Source organism: Symphalangus syndactylus, chromosome 8 (assembly GCF_028878055.3).
Source record: "Symphalangus syndactylus isolate Jambi chromosome 8, NHGRI_mSymSyn1-v2.1_pri, whole genome shotgun sequence".
Taxonomy (NCBI): Eukaryota; Metazoa; Chordata; class Mammalia; order Primates; family Hylobatidae; genus Symphalangus; species Symphalangus syndactylus.
In genome coordinates this window covers 20,735,718-20,753,902 of record NC_072430.2, presented here as the reverse complement: position 1 = coordinate 20,753,902, position 18,185 = coordinate 20,735,718, and the positions used below count along the sequence as shown (strand labels likewise).

The 18,185-nt window shown below is 36.9% G+C and overlaps 1 protein-coding gene and 1 pseudogene across 4 annotated transcripts in view; both read right to left on the bottom strand.

The window, feature by feature from the left end:
- ATG2B (autophagy related 2B) overlaps positions 1 to 18,185 on the bottom strand; it is an 80,269-nt gene that overhangs the window by 29,232 nt on the left and 32,852 nt on the right. For all 4 annotated transcript variants that reach the window (XM_055288257.2, XM_055288258.2, XM_055288260.2 and 1 more), the window contains 12 exons: positions 16,494 to 16,644; positions 15,659 to 15,751; positions 15,333 to 15,521; positions 12,645 to 12,918; positions 10,447 to 10,549; positions 9,093 to 9,288; positions 8,648 to 8,790; positions 4,257 to 4,414; positions 3,692 to 3,864; positions 3,080 to 3,230; positions 1,937 to 2,136; positions 1,696 to 1,776 (listed from right to left, as the gene is read on the bottom strand). In XM_055288257.2, the coding sequence (XP_055144232.1) occupies positions 1,696 to 1,776; positions 1,937 to 2,136; positions 3,080 to 3,230; positions 3,692 to 3,864; positions 4,257 to 4,414; positions 8,648 to 8,790; positions 9,093 to 9,288; positions 10,447 to 10,549; positions 12,645 to 12,918; positions 15,333 to 15,521; positions 15,659 to 15,751; positions 16,494 to 16,644 (1,912 nt within the window). The remainder of the gene's footprint in view (positions 1 to 1,695; positions 1,777 to 1,936; positions 2,137 to 3,079; positions 3,231 to 3,691; positions 3,865 to 4,256; positions 4,415 to 8,647; positions 8,791 to 9,092; positions 9,289 to 10,446; positions 10,550 to 12,644; positions 12,919 to 15,332; positions 15,522 to 15,658; positions 15,752 to 16,493; positions 16,645 to 18,185) is intronic.
- LOC129489088 (uncharacterized) lies at positions 10,249 to 10,342 on the bottom strand (annotated as a pseudogene).

Here is an 18,185-nt window from a genome sequence, read left to right as displayed (position 1 = left end):
CGGCCGCCCCGTCTGGGATGTGAGGAGCGCCTCTGCCCGGCCGCCCCGTCTGGGAAGTGAGGAGCGCCTCTGCCCGGCCGCCCCATCTGGGAAGTGAGGAGCGCCTCTGCCCGGCCGCCCCGTCTGGGAAGTGAGGAGCGCCTCTGCCCGGCCGCCCCATCCGGGAAGTGAGAAGCCCCTCTGCCCAGCCGCCACCTCGTCTAGGAAGTGAGGAGCGTCTCTGCCTGGCCACCCATCGTCTGGGAAGTGAGGAGCACCTCTGCCTGGCCGCCCCGTCTGGGATGTGGGGAGTGCCTCTGCCCGGCCGCCCCGTCTGGGAGGTCTACCACAGAGGCCAGAAGCAATGTGGGGGCTGGACGTGGTGGCTCATGCCTGTAGTCCCAGCACTCTGGGAGGCCGAGGCAGGTTGCTCACTTGAGGCTAGGAGTTCGAGACCAGCCTGGCCAACATGGTGAAACATATGAAAAATACAACAGACAAACCAACCAACCAACCAAGCAACAACAAAACAGGTCTACCCTGGAGTCGTACTCTAATTTTTTCTATTTTCCTCCCTTTCTGATCCTTTATCCCACTTTCTTTTTCTTCCTCTTCCTTCTCCTTCTTCTTTGTCAAATAGAGGATTGAGTTATTGTCATTGATCCATACAAAGTCCCTCTCTCATTTATTTTCTTTAATTCCCACCCCCCATTTCTATTCCCCGTCTTCCCACGTGCAACCTTCCTAATATGTTTGATATACATCTTTTTGTTTGTATGTACTTTTAGAAAATGTTTATTGTTTTGTGTGCAAAAAAAAAAAAATTTTTAATTAAAAAAAAAAAAAAAAAAGAAGTTCTCCTTTACAAGAAACATGAGAAGCAATTATAGTGCACTAGTTTTCATTCTCACATAAGGAAAGCTAACTTCTTACTCAAAGTCTCCTCTGAAAAATAACCAACTGTATTTTATTACCATAAAAAGTTGTTGAACTGGAAATTAATGAGAGAAATCCTGATAAAATGCTTTAAAGCAACATCATATTATTGGCCTAGGGAATTATATGGAAATATTGCACTTAAAGAACTTCTGATTATAAAAGCAATTCAACACACCATTCACTGCTTCTCTATGCCAGGCATTCTACAAGTCCTGGGATACAGAGTCCCTTCCCTTCCTTTAATGACATATAAGATGAGAGGTTTTGAGGACCTCATTTTAAGGTAAAAAACCAATTACATTCTGAGGTGATAATACTGGTTTTTGTTTTGTTTTGTTTTGTTGAGACAGAGCTTCGCTCTTGTCACCAGACTGAGTGCAGTGGCATGATCTCAGCTCACTGCAACCTCTGCCTCCCGGGTTCAAGCAATTCTCCTGCCTCAGCCTCCCGAGTAGCTGGGATTACAGGTGCATTCCACCACGCCCAGCTGATTTTTGTATTTTTAGTAGAGACGGGGTTGACCAAGCTGGTCTCGATCTACTGACCTCAGGTGATCCACCTGCCTCGTCCTCCCAAAGTGCTGGGATTACAGGCATGAGCCACCATGCCCAGCCAATACTGTTCTATTTCTTAACCTAAAAGGTGGTGACACAGTAGTATTCACTTAATGATAATTCACTGAGCTGAACATGTATGACTTATAAACTTTTCAGTATGTGTATTAGAAGTCAACACAAATTTTTAAATAAATTGATACATACATAACAGCTCTCTTACCTGCTCATGCCAGCTAAGCCCAGAAGGAAGCATTCTATGCTGGAGAGTGGCTCCTTTCAGTCCTACAGCAATGAGAAATTCCTATACAGAACAAGACAAAGAATGACATTTACCACCTATGTAATCCTATAACTCAAAAGTTTTTCCAAGAAAATAAATATGTTGCCTTTTATGTAATTATTTTTAGCTAGAATCAAATCAACAGCAAGTACTTAATGGCATAAAAGTACAAAACACAAACCTTTGTATTGGATTCTGATTTATCAGACAATATTTTAACGGCAACAGACAGCATATTCAAACTGTCTCCTCCAACTCCATCTGAAGAAGTTTTACTGAGGCCATCTTCTTCAGAGGAATAAATAGTAGGTTCCAACCAGTGTGGACGGGTTGAGCTGGGAAGTCGTGTTTCTGTCGGGAGAATCACTCCATCCACTATGCCTAGAGATCCACATTGAGGTAAAAATAGTAACAAAATGATTACTTGAAATTAGCTAATCAACTTACATGACTCAAAAATCCATGTAATTCCACTGAATATAACTTAAGGAGGCATGATAACAAAAACCAGCATGGTATTAATAATCCACTCCTCTTTGCTAATGTTAGTATGACTGACAGCGTACAGCTTAAAGAAACAGAAGATTCTGAAATGCTAGGAAAATTAAATAGAAAACTATCACAAACATCTCATGTCTATGAAACAAGGTAAACTCAGGTAACTGCTCAAAAAATGGTAAGTTCTATATCTGGAACCAAAAGGAAATATTCCTTAAGGGAGAATAAAGAACATAAAGTCCCATCGACTGATGAATGGATACATAAGATGTGATCTATCTTTACAGTGGAATATTATTTGGCAATAAAAAGGAATGAAGTACAGATACAACTTGGATGAACCTTGAAAGTGTGTCAAATGAAAGAAGCCAGTCAAAAAGGCCAAATATTATATGATTCCATTTATAACAAACTTCTGAATATGCAAATCCATAGAAACAGAGTGTAGGTTAGTGTGTTTATAGGAAGGAGAGAGTGGAAGGGGTGAAAGGTTATCACTAAAGTGTATGAAATTTCTTCATGGGGTAATAAACGTGTTTTAAAATGACTCTGGTAACGGTTGCACAACTCTTGTGAAATACTAAAAACCATTGAAAGGTACACTTCAAATGAGTATGGTGTGTGAATTATACCTCAACAAAGCTACTGCAAAAAAAGAACCTGAAGTTGACTTCTAATTTGAAAATATTACTTTGACAGCAGAATGAGAATCCTCCACAGAAAATAATTTCTAATACCAAAGTTCTGTTCTCAATAGATTTTCTCTGTTAAACAAGAAATTTAAACATGTCTAAAGAGAAGAAACCAAGACACATGTTTGTCCTACCTTTATGGTATAGACTGAAACTGCTAGAATGAAGGCAAATGTAGTGCTTGTCATCAAAACCTTCATATTTTGTCACGCAAAATAATGAACCACTATTGAACTCTAACCAGAATTCACCATGCTTGTTTTCCAACAGATCTCCATTATCTTGCTAGTAAAAAAGATCAGAAACACACAGAAGTTATTACTTAAATGCAGAAAAGTAAGCATGTTCCTTGAGATGCTCTTTGTTGATTCAGCTTAGGAAAATCTCCCATACTGCAGCAAGGCAGTCTAATCCTTGAACTATTCAATATCATGGTATAAAATAAAACTGGATAACTTAAATGCTATGTGGAACCTCTTCTATCAGATGAATCTCTGTACTTTGTTGTCACCCCAGAAGCAGAATTAGCACCTGTTTTCCAAAGGGAGAGCCACACAAAGTTTGATCTGCAATGAAAGCTAATCCCCAAAGTTGCTATCATCATGGTTTGCCCCAGAACACTGGTCTTCATCAGTCCCTGAAACAACCTCAAAATATCAAATACTTCAATCACTGGATATATATCCTAGCAGATTTATTTAAAATAAGATACATTTGAAAAAACACTTTGGATTTGTAAACCTCACCTTCACATCTGTGAACACGGCTATTAATCCATGATTAATATTCAGAAGAACTGAGAGAAAACTCTGAGAGTTCTTGTTCTGAGAGTCTAATTTTTTTTTCCTGCGAGAACGATAGTTGGGATCAACAGTGGAAAAATACTGCAAAGTCTCCTCCTCAGATCCACTTTCCTCATCTATGAGAAATAAACACACAATTACATTCTGATAGCATATTAAAACAGCAATGTAAAAATGATCACGAAAATATTTTATATTTATAAATGTAAAATATTTATATTATTTTTAGTTCTACAAATATGGTGTGAACACAGAAATATATATGGTTTTTCTCTTTAGCCTTGAACTTCAATGTGCACACTATCATTCTAAAGAGAACATATTTAAGTAATAATGATATTCTCAATATACAGAAAGAAATGAGGAAATATTCTTATAAATTACTAAAAGAAATTGCAAAATATAGTTACAAAGAAAAATAAATTTTTAAATCCACAATTCAAAGGTTAGTACTTTGTTAATTGATAAACTAGGCATTTTAAATCAAAACAAATTAAAAATATATTACCACAGTGAACTGCAGATTTAAATGCGCTAAAACTATCTTTGTTGAAAGTATTAATGAGCTGACTGGCTACTGAAAGCCCAATGCCATAGGAAATATTCTCGAATGTCTCTACTGGTGAAGGAGCTGTTGGTTCCCACAGCAGCAAGTCATTAAAGATCCTATAAAGACAAAAGTTGAAAAGTAAGTACTTAACTCCTAGCTCAACAGAAGGCAAACTTAAAAAACCCTTTTAAAAGATCATATGAACAATAATTTTTTAAACGGCAAAATGGAAATTAGATCCTACAAGAATTTGGAAAAAACAACAAAAATAACAACTGCATTCTTTCAATGAAAAAATAACTGATATGGCTATAATGCAGGGCAGTGACAAAGAATCTGCACAATTAGATACCTAAATAGATACTTGCCTAATTTTACCTGTGTTATATACACCAAATTACAAATTCATATTATATTTCAAAATACACCTTAGAGACAGAAGCTCACGAAAAATAAAAACCCACAAAGAACAGAAAAGGAGGACAGCTCATCTACATGAGCGCACTTTGTAAACTGGAACTGATCCTGCATCATCTCATTGACCCCTCAGTCCTGTGGGGTGTCCAGGGCAGAATCATTATTCTCACTTTACACTTGAAGAAACTGTCTCATAAAGGTTATGTGACCTTCCCAAAGTCACACGGCTAATTAGTGGAAAAATGGGGATGAAAGTCCAGATTATGTAGATTACATCCAGCTCCCAATTCAGTTCTTTTTTTAACGCAAGTATTTATCTGTGGGATCAATTCAGTTCTTTCCCTAGAAATACCTGATTTTTCTCTCATCAACGACAGAAAGCACAGCTTCACTGGGAAGACTTCATGAGATGAAGAATGCATATGGAGCAAAAAACAAGGAGAGAAAAACCCTTATGACTAGCAAGACTAGCCCAATCAATACTGGCAACCAATGGGAAGGCATATGTCATACCTAGGCTGTCACCACATCCTACTTTTTCAAAGAACTACCTGTCACTGCTCAGATGCCCCTCTGTCCTAGCCTCCTCCCCTCATCTATCCTCGAAGCTTTCAAGAAAACTCAAACTTCATCATGACTTCTAGTAAGCCCATTGTAAGATCTGGACCCACAGCATATCCTTCAGACAGACCCACTTAAATCACAGCACCTACAGCACCCTGCTGAATTTCCTCATTTCCCCTTTGTAGACTGCAAGGCGCCCAAGAGAGGGACTTGTGTCGATCATCTCTACGTGTGCCTAGCACAGTGGCTGTCACATAACAGGCACAGACAGTTGGTGAGGACAGTGCATGACTCACATGGAAGTGCTGCCAAAACCCAGACTCATCGTAAAGCCTGGTGTGAATACCAGTCAAGGCACCACGTGGTGAGGCAGCCCTGCCCCCTTCTGTGAGAAGCCACTGCCAGGACAGTTCCTGAGCTTCTGAAGTCCTAGAAGGTGTACACCAGGACTGAGGATTGCGACTCTCAGGAGATTATAATCCACCCACCTATTATGTTCTCCTTATTTATATTTTGGTCTAAACACAGTCCTGATATCATTAGTACTATCAAATATTGGATGGTGCTTGTAATATCAAGAAATATCAAGAAAACAATGCTTAAGATACATAAGGACATATCACCATGACTCTGTGTCTATGAGGCTGAAACAAAATAGATGCTCAGTACATATTTAATGAAAGCAATTAGAATTCTTTTTTATATTCTATTTTAAACAATTTTCGACACAGAAAAAATTCTCCTGTACCTAAAACCATATTGCTAAAAACAGCCTGTTGACCAAGGCACTAAAGGAGTAAACCAACATTTTAAATATATAAAGGCAGAGTTGGTTATAACTCCTGCTCAGAAAAAAACATAAAAGGATAGTATTTACATATTAAGTGAAACTGGAATGGGGTATGAGGATTATATGGTAGTATGTATCCAGTTTAGCTTCCTGCTTCTGAGAGCTGAATTACCAGTTAATGTAGAATGTCCTTGTATGTGGGAAATACGCATTCAAGTACTAAACACTGAAGGGACTCAGGTCAGCAACTTACTCTCAAATGGTTAGGGCACGGGGAGTTCTTTGTACTGTAAAGCAAATCTTCTCTGAGATGTTTGAAAATTATTTAAACAGTATTAATTTGAAAATACAAAGCCAGATAAGGGGCAAATGATGCAAACCATGAGGAAGTAAGATATGAGATTTATATGATCCCAGAGAGTGAGGGAGCACTTCAGTATTTATGCAATTCTAGGGGCCTGAGAGACCAAAAACTGGTTAGTGGAAGGTATTTAATAGAATAGAAACTCTCTTAAGCAATCCACTAAACCAACTACCCAGATTAACAGATACATACTCCAATACACGTTCTAATACATACTCCCTGACTTAAACAGTCAGCTACCCAATTACCCCCAAGTGCCACAACAACGGAAGCCCCCAATATGCTAACTGCCTGCTGCTGGTGGACATCTCTCTAGCAGAGCTGAGAACCGTTCCTATCAGTGGAGTTACATATTTCACATACTCACCAAAGACCAACTGTGTCTGGCTTCAAATCTGCTTGTATTTGTTACTTTCAAGGATAGTTTAAATAAAAACTGTGCTGTTTTAATTAATGCAGACTGGGGTAAAAAAAAATCTTAAAAACCTACAAAGATTCTCCTCTTACATATCTCTGAAAAAAATTTTTTCACTCCACTTTAAAGAAACTGGAACTAAAAACAGTAGACAATGCCTTCTGGGTACACTTTATGCAAAAAAAAGACAAAACAGTCAGATGCCACATGCAGGATTAAAAAAAAGAAAAGGGGGAAAAAAAAGACAACATAGAATTTCAATCAGTAGCTCATATTCAAAGAAAAGGCCTTGTCCTGTATTTAGAAATGAAGTGGTAAATAAATACACGTTTATAAAGTGAATGTTTAAGGTATGTATTACTGTTCTTGATGCCCTGATTTAATCAAAAGCAATCTGTTCAGTCAATGCAGAATGAGAAAAAAATAGGTCAAGTCTTTTTGATCTCTGGGCTAGGCCTTGAAAGAGTCATTTCATTTCCCTCAATCTCAGCCTTGCACATATATCAGCTCTTTGCAGACACCCCTGAACTATGAAACAAAAGGAGGAGCCTAGAAATCAGTCATTTTGAAACTGTATATCATATATAAACAAACCCCAACATTTAAAAACAGTTTGAAACCTCTCTAATGTGAATTTAATATAAATTAGGGCTATTTATAATGTATATTATAAAACAAATATAAAAATATAAATTTTAAAAGATTATTTTTAAAGTTAAACGTAAGTGATAACATTTTCTTCCTATACCAGAGTGGACTGTTCTCTGAATCTCATTTTCAAGACCACTGAAGTAATGTGAACCCTAGAAGAATCCTGGAACTTAATTTTCTGATTCTAAGAGCAAAAGTCAATAGCACCCAGTGAGAAAACCCAGGGTTTATTACTAACATTTAAGGAATAAATACCGAGTGGTATCTGATACCAAGTAAACCTACAGCAGAAACAACAATCTGAAGTTTCTGAAGATTCATGAAACTAGAATAACTTGTCTACATGTAGGAAGCTAGTGACGACAAACACTAAGGACTTCTTTTTCTAGAAACCCACACGACAACCCTTCAGGTATGCTACGGAGAAATCCCTTCAGTGGGTAGGAATTATAACAGACAACCACTAAGTTCTTACGATATGCCATACACTATTCTCAGAACTTTCCAAGTGTTATATCATTTAATCCTCCAAACCCTTATAGGTGGGAGCCAGGATCATCTCCATTTTACAGATGAGGATGCTGAGTCTTACAGACGCTAGATAAACTGCTCAAGGCCTTCAGAGTCTACGACCCAGAATTCCATTTGTATCAAAATATCTGCCTGGCATAAATATTGAGAGGTATCTAAATACAGTAAATTTAAATTTTGTACATGTTCACAGAATTTTGAATTCCAACAAGATATCTTTTTGAATGCTGAAGAAAAGATGCTTCTTGTACAATGACTGGGGTTCTGATTCTACTCCAGCATTGGCTAGCTGTATTAGCATCTCTTAACTCTTCACATCACTGTACATGAAGAAAAAAATCGTATTTGATGGGTAACCTGCAGTAAGCTGAAGACGGCAATCAGCCAACCTCAGGGCTGAGGAAATAAATATCTCACACACCCAGCACCATGCTAGTTAGGAAACTCTGCTATGACAATAGCACCTCCTAACGGCAACAGTCACCATCAACACCACACAAAGTACACAGAGATGGCACATAATATTCAGGCAAGGAAAGGAAAGGGGGAAGAGGAAAATCAGGGAGGCAATTAGAAAGTCTGATTCCAAAGATTCAACTAAATGTGTATAAACTCACCTATTATAAAGCTTCTCATAAAAGCTCTTATTAGGTAGTGTTACATAAATATTTGGTAACGTAAGTTCCAGCACATAGTGAGAATTGCTGATTGCTTTATCCTGAAATTCTGTCATTTCTACAGGGTCTCCTGGCATCACCATCTAAAACATAATAGTTTAGGGCAAAAAAAAAAAAAAGGCATCCAATAACCATTTTATGTTTAAAATAGTAGTAGCATCTTCTTAGCCTATCCATAGGACTTGGTATGTGAGAAATAAATAAGCAGGAAACATTTAACTAGAGAAAATATACACCAAGAAAAAATAGGTATTATTCAATTTTGAAGTTTAAGACCTAGCAAAAACACTACACAAACCATTTTTTTAAAAATAAAAAATTAAAAGCATTGCTCTATGATAGAGAATAATAGTATTATTCCTTTGTAGCTTGCTCACACTTTTACCTGTTCATTTTCAAACATTACTCTACGAGAAGAAAAAGGAGATGGGGCTGGTCTTCTTAGATCACAAACATCTTTCAAGGAATGAGCACCTCCTTCCTCTTCCTCCTGGTAGTGACCATCATTCTCCTCTTCTTCTTCAGCTGCAATTCTCTCCAAAATGGAATGCATGGCTGGTGGATTTATTTTCAGTACAATTCTGATAGCAAAGACAATTTTAAAAAGACCAAGATCTAAGTGTAAACAGCAAAACTTTAACTTTTGTGCAAATTAATACAAACACCACTGGTTAAATCTTAATGATAGAATTAAACTTCTCTACAAAGTCTAATTATGTCTAAGGTAACCCACATATGAACATGTTGTAAACTTAAAAGTGTGGAACTGAAACAAGTAAGTAACAGAAAGACACCAACATTTTATACTTGGCTAACTGAAGGGGGCAAAAAGGTTATTTTTAAATTTCATTAAAAGACAGCAAACTTTACCTAAGGATTCTAGTTATCATTAAACCAAATCCTCTCACATATAGTCTGTTCTGCTATAATAAAATACTTGTGTACCTAAGAAACCTCATGTTATATCAACCTCATATTATATCAGTTGTTCAAAGGGAAAAGGGAGAAGCTGATTAGGAAACAGTTTCAAAACTCTAACAACAAAGTTATCTTTTCATCTAGTAATTTCAATAATAAAGGGCCGGTGCTGTTTCTGTTTTGTAACCACAAAACCTAAAGATCACTGAGTTAATGCAGCCTATGACTACAAAAACTAATGAGCTTTTCACTCCAGAGTAATCCCTTTCCTTTCCTAAGCTTCTACAGAACATCTCTAGCACAGACTTTTCATTCTCCTTTGATTACCATATCCACCCATTGTTATAAGGAGGCATAGAACCCTCAAAGAGAATAGCTGTGCTGCAACTGCAACTCTTATTCCCCAGGTAGTGGTGTTATTTGGTTCGTAAATGATCACAGGCTTTTTTCCTAATTGATACATATCCTAATGTAAATTGTGCTTCTGAATTACTTAACTGAAGTAGATCCAATTCTTATGAAACTTATGCTCTAAACTCATGCTTATTACCAGGTGTGTATGAGCAACACCTGTCCTAAGAATCTAATCGGTCTAATAGACAGTGGAGAGGAGGAGTAAAGCAAGGCAGGCAGAAAAATGGCACAAGGTTTGAGGGTGACACATCTCACACATTCATGGGAACACCCAACCATCATGCTTACGAACCACAAAAGAATCAAGGATGGACATGTTTTAGCTTATATTTAATAGCCAAAATGCTGGTTTAAAAGAATATTTTTAAAAGGAAAATCCTATTAAACCTATGCATTTGCTTACTCACCGTGGCCAGTCAAAGTCATCTGACGATGTTGTATCTCCATCTACTCCGCTAGACACATGGAAAAACTTAATAGATGGATCTCCTTTCTCTTCCTGGAACGATCCTAAAAAAAAAAAAAGACTGATTTACTGAAATATGTTTCTTCTCAAGTACTAAAAGAAGAGATGGAGGAGCAAAGATCCTCTCAATCAGGAACATAATGCAACCTTAAGTTCTACAGCATTTTTCAATTGTTCTGGTTTCATGTGTACATGTGGTAGACAGAATGAGCCAATAAAGATTCTGTTTTGTGTTCAAACTCAAATTCTTAAGTACCAAGGTACACTGCATAAAGTACATAATGACATAGTAAATACAGCAAGCACTTACCACTTACTAAGTGCCATTAGTGATTATTTCTTCATAAAGTCTATATAATCTACCACTAGAAAGATAACTACATTTCTTAAATATGTGTTTTGTACCAAACACTGTAAGAAATACCTCTGTTCAAAATAATTCTATACGGGCTGGGCACGGTGGCTCACACCTGTAATCCCAGCATTTGGGAGGCTGAGGCAGGCGGACCACCTGACGTCAGGAGTTAAGAGACCAGCCTGGCCAACATGGAGAAACCCCGTTTCTACTAAAAAATACAAAAATTAGCTGGGTGTGGCGGCATCCAACTGAGGCATGAGAATCACTTGAACCCAGGAGATGAAGATTGCAGTGAGCCAAGATCATGCCACTACACTCCAGCCTGGGCAACAAAGCAAGACTCTGTCTGAAAAACAAAAACAACAACAACAACAAAAATTCTATATGTGTTTTTTTTTTTTTTGCTTCCACCTTTTTATTTTTTTTTATTTTTATTTTTATTATTATACTTTAGGTTTTAGGGTACATGTGCACAATGTGCAGGTTTGTTACATATGTATCCATGTGCCACGTTGATTTCCTGCACCCATTAACTCGTCATTTAGCATTAGGTATATCTCCTAATGCTGTCCCTCCCCCCTCCCCCAACCCCACAACAGTCCCCGGAGTGTGATGTTCCCCTTCCCGTGTCCATGAGTTCTCATTGTTCAATTCCCACCTATGAGTGAGAACATGCGGTGTTTGGTTTTTTGTCCTTGCGATAGTTTACTGAGAATGATGTTTTCCAATTTCATCCATGTCCCTACAAAGGACATGAACTCATCATTTTTTATGGCTGCATAGTATTCCATGGTGTATATGTGCCACATTTTCTTAATCCAGTCTATATGTGTTTTTTAAATCCATTTTACAAATGAAAAATGGCTTTCCTCCAGAATAATGAGTTTCTCACCACTGGAGATAAGGGATGATCTCACAACACCTGAAGGCCCTTTCATGAAGTCATAATTGACAAAAGTCAATTTTAAATACCTCTTAAGATATGTAAAACCGAGAGAGAAGAGAAGGGGAACTTTTACAAACTATTCTCATGAAGGCGTGGGAGTGTGGTTGTGGAGAGAGGGTGTCATGGCAGAGGCAGGTGGTCTAGGAACCACAGGATAAAAGGTTTTCCAGGTCTTCATAGACTTGGTTCACTTAAAAATTTTTATAAATTCCCTTCATTAACTGACAAAAACAAAGTAATGCAGAAAAAATCAAAACAAGTTTTACAAACAAAAGTCACTAGCGATTAGTTAGTATAATGGTTGAAAGCTCAAGCTCCACTGTCAGACTTGGGTTCAAATCTTGATTCCCCCATTGACTACAACATGATCTTGGTAGATACTTCCTTCTAGGTCCACAGATTGTCTCATCTATTAAATTATAAAAATAATTGGAAAAATAAACATATGGTGATTATGATGACTAAAAAAACAAGACAATGTGTATCAAGTGCTTAGCATAATATCTAACATACAGTGGCACTTAACAAGTTCTATTATCAGACCTACAATAAATAAACGAGAGGTGATAATAAAAATGTAGGCTAAAGTACTACACTCTCCTGCAGTAAACAGGAATTTTAACAAAGTGAATGAATCATCATCCTTAGTTTTTAAAAAACTGCCTATATCACATATTTGCATACAATACTAGAAAGACATTGTTGCTGTTGATTTTAACATAATGTTCTTTAATTTTACTATATTTCAGGGCTGTCAGATACTTTTGTGATGTAAGTTTCACTAGCAGTTGTTTGTTATCTAGTATGGTTCTTTTATAGGCACATTCAATCTTACCAATTAGTTCTCTAAAGGTAAGTTCCAATTTAATTTGTTCTGGGGTTGATCCTCCTATAAATTCAGTCTTAAATTCTAGATCTATGAAGGCTAAATAAAGGATCTCCTTCTGAAGTGACTTCTTAAACCATGGTCCTCTTTCTTGATCGGATCGAAGATCAGGTATTGGGAAGCGAACAGAAAGGTTTAATGCTGGTGTGGCAACTTGTACTGATATCCGACAATTTGCAGGACTATGTGAATCATCTAGAAACACTTCAGTGAAAGCCTTGTGCTAAAACACAAAACATCAAAAATATGCCAAAATATTAAAGTAAATGAACATAAATTACACAGTATTCAACATTACAATATGTATAATCACTATCTCTCCATTTGGTATAATGCATTAAAAGTCAATTCAAATTAACCACTACCATATTAATTTAGTGTAAAAAAATTTTATAATGCAACAACTATTAGCAAAAGTGAAAACTACTGGCAAAAGTTAAACTCTGAAATAAAAAATTAAAAACTGAGCCAAAGTGAAGACAAAGGCACTACAGATTAATATTTATCTTACTATAAATTTATAAAGAATACAGTGTAAATTAGCCTACGAACAAATTCAATACGGTTAAAAATCACTATAGTGTCCAACATTCAGTTTGATAGACTTTTCCACCAATATATGACTTTAAAGATTCAATGTGAAATCAGATGAATTATGCCAAATACAATCGCTGACTCAACTTTGTACTTCTAAGATAAAACCCAGAGGCTGGCACATCACAGGTTCTAAACAAATATTCACTAAATGACGCACCCTGAGCTCCTATCCAATCCAAGGGTATGATCTCATCAAATGGTTCTATGAGACCAAGATATATGCACCATTTACCCAAAGCCATCTTACGATAAAAGGGTGAAAGAACATCCCATTCAAACAGAAATCTATTTCTATTTTTTCTCTAAAATATATTGAAACTAAAAAAGCTTTATTCCACTCTACGTTGTAACACTCCTCAGTTTCTTCAATCAATTTCTAACCTCCATGATTAGAAAACTCCCTTCATATGCTAGACTTACAAATTCTGTGTTTGTTTTTTTGAAACAGGTCTTGCTGTATCACCCAGGCTGGTCTCAAACTCCTGGGCTCAAGCAATCCTCCTGCTTCAGCCTCCTGAGTTGCTGGGACTATGGGTGCAAGCCACCACACCCATCCAGACTTGGATTTTCAACAAATCTATTCTAACTCTCCCCATTTGATTTGCTAATATTAACCACCACTCTCAGGCAAAAATAACCCAACAGATTAAACCATCATCCGATTGCATATATAGTTAACAGCTAATATACAGACTACCCCACAGAAACTAAAATAACTAGCAATTGATAACAATAACAAATAAAGAATGCCCGGCCTGGGAAACACAGGGAGACAAAATATAAAAACTTAACCGGTGTGGTGGCACATGCACGTAGCCCCAACTATCTGGGGGGCTGAGGTAGAAGGATCACTTAAGCCAAGGGGGTCAAGACTGAAGTGAGCTGATACCGTACCACAGCACTGCAGTCTGGGCAATGGATGTCCATCTCAATAAAATAATAATAATAATAATAATAATAATAATAATAAATAATGCTAATTTGATGTGAATACTCAATACTAAGAGAAAAGCAAAGCAGTAGAAAAATAAAATATCTTTTTCCTTTTCTTTTTAACTAAGGTTGTCTCCATCTGATCCTGGTCCTCTGGCCCCAAAATTCCTAACAGACTTCTTGCAAACCTGACTGATTTAATTTGCTTAGAAAAGACCCTAGGCACCAGATCCAAGTAAAAGTGATATAATGTGATGTTCAATAGATTATTTTCAAAAGTATATCCCATATTGTTCGGGCTTCATGTTTTAGGTAGTTCAATTTATCAAATGTATAAATAGATAAAATTTTATAAAGACATTATAATCACAGCTTATAAAAATTCAGATAGACATGAAAAGTAAAGGAAACCTAATTCCACTGTAATATAAACAATGCTACTGACTGGCATATTTCTAGCCATTCTTTTTCTATACATTGATTTTATTTACACAGGTGTGACAAGTTTATGTAAAGCAATATGTTCTACTTTTTCATTTAATCCTTGATAAACCTTCTTCATGTTGTTATACCATCTTCATAACCACCATTTTCTTTTACTTTTTCTTTTTTTGAGACAGAGTCTCTCTCTGTCACCCAGGCTGAAGTGCAGTGATGCGATTTCACTGCAACCTCCGCCTCCTGGGTTCAAGCTATTTCCATGCCTCAGCCTCCTGAGTAGCTGAGATTACAGGTGTGTGCCACCATGCCCAGCTAATTTTTGTATTTTTAGTACAGACAGAGTTTCACCATGTTGGCCAGGCTGGGCTCAAGTAATCCTCCCACCTCAGCCTCCTAAAGTGTTGGGATTACAGGTGTGAGCCGCCACGCCCGGCCATAACCATCATTTTAAATGACCACATAACATTTCAGTGTGTCTCAAAACTTATTTAGCTAGTCTACTATCAAGACATAAAAGATGTCTCCTTTTTTTATTATTACAAATAATGCTGTTTTAGTAATATATACTGTTTAATCTATTAAAAATACTTAAGTTCAGAAATTATCTCAATAACCCTATTAGCTAACCATAATTATGATTAGTATTTGCAGCTTTTGAATACTTACCAGACTAATATGTTTATTATATGAAGTATACATGTGGGATGCCATCATCTCTACTGTGGCAAGTTTCTGTGGTTGAAGCAAAGAATTTAACCTGTCCACAATACTGATATCCAGCTCACAACACACTGGATTTAATTTAATTTGCAATTCTGCCTTCTGAGGAACTGAACTAAGTCTTGCTTGATTACCCTTTTAAAAATAAAAAGAAAAGACATTAATACAATCACTAAAAACTACTATATAATTGGGTTAAAACCTTATAATTGTGACAAAATATATATCAGATGAAAATTTACAGGCTGCAATTATAGAAAAAGATCTCTTACCTGGGGCCCTCTATTCTCAGAATGCTTATAATGAAGCTGAAGACACACAGGGGAATGGGAACCAGTTTCTTCTTTGGAATGGAACGTTAAAAGCTTAAAAGTAAAGATGAAGATAAATTAAATGTATTAATCACAAGAATTTACAGAGGTGCCCACATAATAATGAGAAAGGCTTTCTGAAGTCAGAAATCTGATTTTAAGTTTCATTTTTGTCAATTACTAGCAATGTGAACCTTAGACAAGTTAGTTAACTCATGTGGTATCTCGGCTGTAAAATGTAGGTGAGGATTCAAATAAATTCATTTCCAAGAAAGTGTTTTTGAAATAAAACAGTATAAAGGGTCAAAGCAACAGCAATGAACGTAACTTTGACAGTTTTCTAAAGTTTCTTTAGGTCACACTTTTACATTAGGAAAAATATCAGAATAATGGTAAATGAACACAAGACATTTAACTTGTCTTGAACAGTGCTTAGCACACAGCAGGCATTTAATAATTATTTGTTCAATAACCAAATTCTTCTGAAATGAAGAGTGCTTTGAACATGAGTGAAATGAAGTCAAAAAAAAAAAAAAAAAGAAATGAAGTCATTTCTCTCATAACCCACCTGTCACTCCTAAACAAGTCAACTCTAATTTAAAATTCTAACAGATCCTTATAACGATGTTGAGTGACATTCTTAAAAATGTTTCTATAGAACACAAATGCAAAAAGAAAATGACCATATTCCTATGACTTTCTATACATTTTTAAAGAAAATCATTGCCTCATACAATTATTAAAAAGCAAGGTAGATTTAAAAAATAATCTTAAAGAAAAAGTATTCAACATTTACCTCTGTATAGTGAGGAGGAACAGAATGAAAATCAGTTGGAAATAGGCACTCCAAAAATTCCATTTGCCCAATGGACATATCAGTACTAAAATACCGGGAAGCTGATCTTTGTCTTTGTTCATAGGATATTTTAATGCCAGTACCTATAAATCTATATAAAAAATGCACCACTTAAGATTATTAGTGTTAACATATAACAATCATCCACCTAGTCTGACAAGTTCAAGCTGTTATCAGTAATTAATACTCCTAAGGAAATTAACCAGAAAGATTGCTTCAAATTTCTCTGTCCTTAAGATAAAAAATCAGTTCTGTTGATGGGAAATTTTCCAGGATCTATTTATTTCCCAACACTGCCCTTCCTCTTCCACATTTAAAAATTTACATTGCAGGCCAGGTGCAGTGGCTCACGCTTGTAATCCTGGCACTTTGGGAGGCCGAGGCAGGCGGATCACGAGGTCAGGAGATCGAGACCACGATGAAACCCTGTCTCTACTAAAAATACAAAAAAATGAGCCGGGCGTGGTGGCGGGCGCCTGTAGTCCCACCTACTTGGAGAGGCTGAGGCAGGAGAATGGCGTGAACCCGGGAGGCGGAGCTTTCAGTGAGCTGAGATTGTGCCACTGCACTCCAGCCTGGGCGACAGAGCGAGACTCCGTCTCAAAAAAAAAAAAAAAAATTTACATTGCCAAGGTAAAATCTTTCAGATCTGTAAAATATATGAAATAGTCTCTTAAAATTATCTAAAAACAAAACATTATGCAATATTTCAAAAACTTTAGTCGGTGAGGACCAAATGAGGTCCACCTCTATTTTCTGTCGCTTTTGTTCTATTTTCCTACTGGCAGATATTTGAAACTTTGTCAAAAATGGGGGGAAAAAAAGTGCAGGCATAGTGGCTCATGCCTGTGATCCCAGCACTTTAGGAGGACAAGGTGGGCAGATCACCTGAGGTCAGGAGTCGAGACCAGCCTGGCCAATATGGTGAAACCCCGTCTCTCTTAAAAATACAAGAAAAAAAAAGAGGGGGTGAAAGAAAACAAAATGTTTTTACAGTTTGATTACAAATACTATAATCCTAACCTCCAGAGTTTTTCTTGTATTAGGTGTAAAACTACTTTTCATATCAATTTTCATACTCTAAAAAAGTTAAAAAGATTAAATAAAAGCCTAAAGTATTTTCTAAAAGTACTAATATATGATATGTTTAAACCACTGTATAAGACGTCATTCAACAATTTATAAATCACCTTCACATTAAAATTGTAAAACAGAGTTTGCATGTTAACAATACCAAAGGCTGGGCGCAGTGGCTCACGCCTGTAATCCCAGCACTTTGGGAGGCTGAGGCAGGTGGATCACTTGAGGGCAGGAGTTCGAGACTAGCCTGGCCAACATGGTGAAACCCCATCTCTACTAAAGATACAAAAACTAGCCTGGCTTGGTGGCACATGCCTGTAATCCCAGCTACTCAGGAGGCTGAGGCTGCAGAATAGCTTGAACCTGAGAGGCAGAGGTTGCAGTGAGCTAAGATTGCGCCACTGCACTCTAGCCTGGGCGATGGAGTGAGACTCTGTCTCAAAACAAAAAACAAAACAAAACAAAAAAAACAACTATATTACAAGTTCAATTATCTCCTCATCTATTAAGACTCAACCCATGAAAGGATCACTCACTGGCTATTTGGATAGC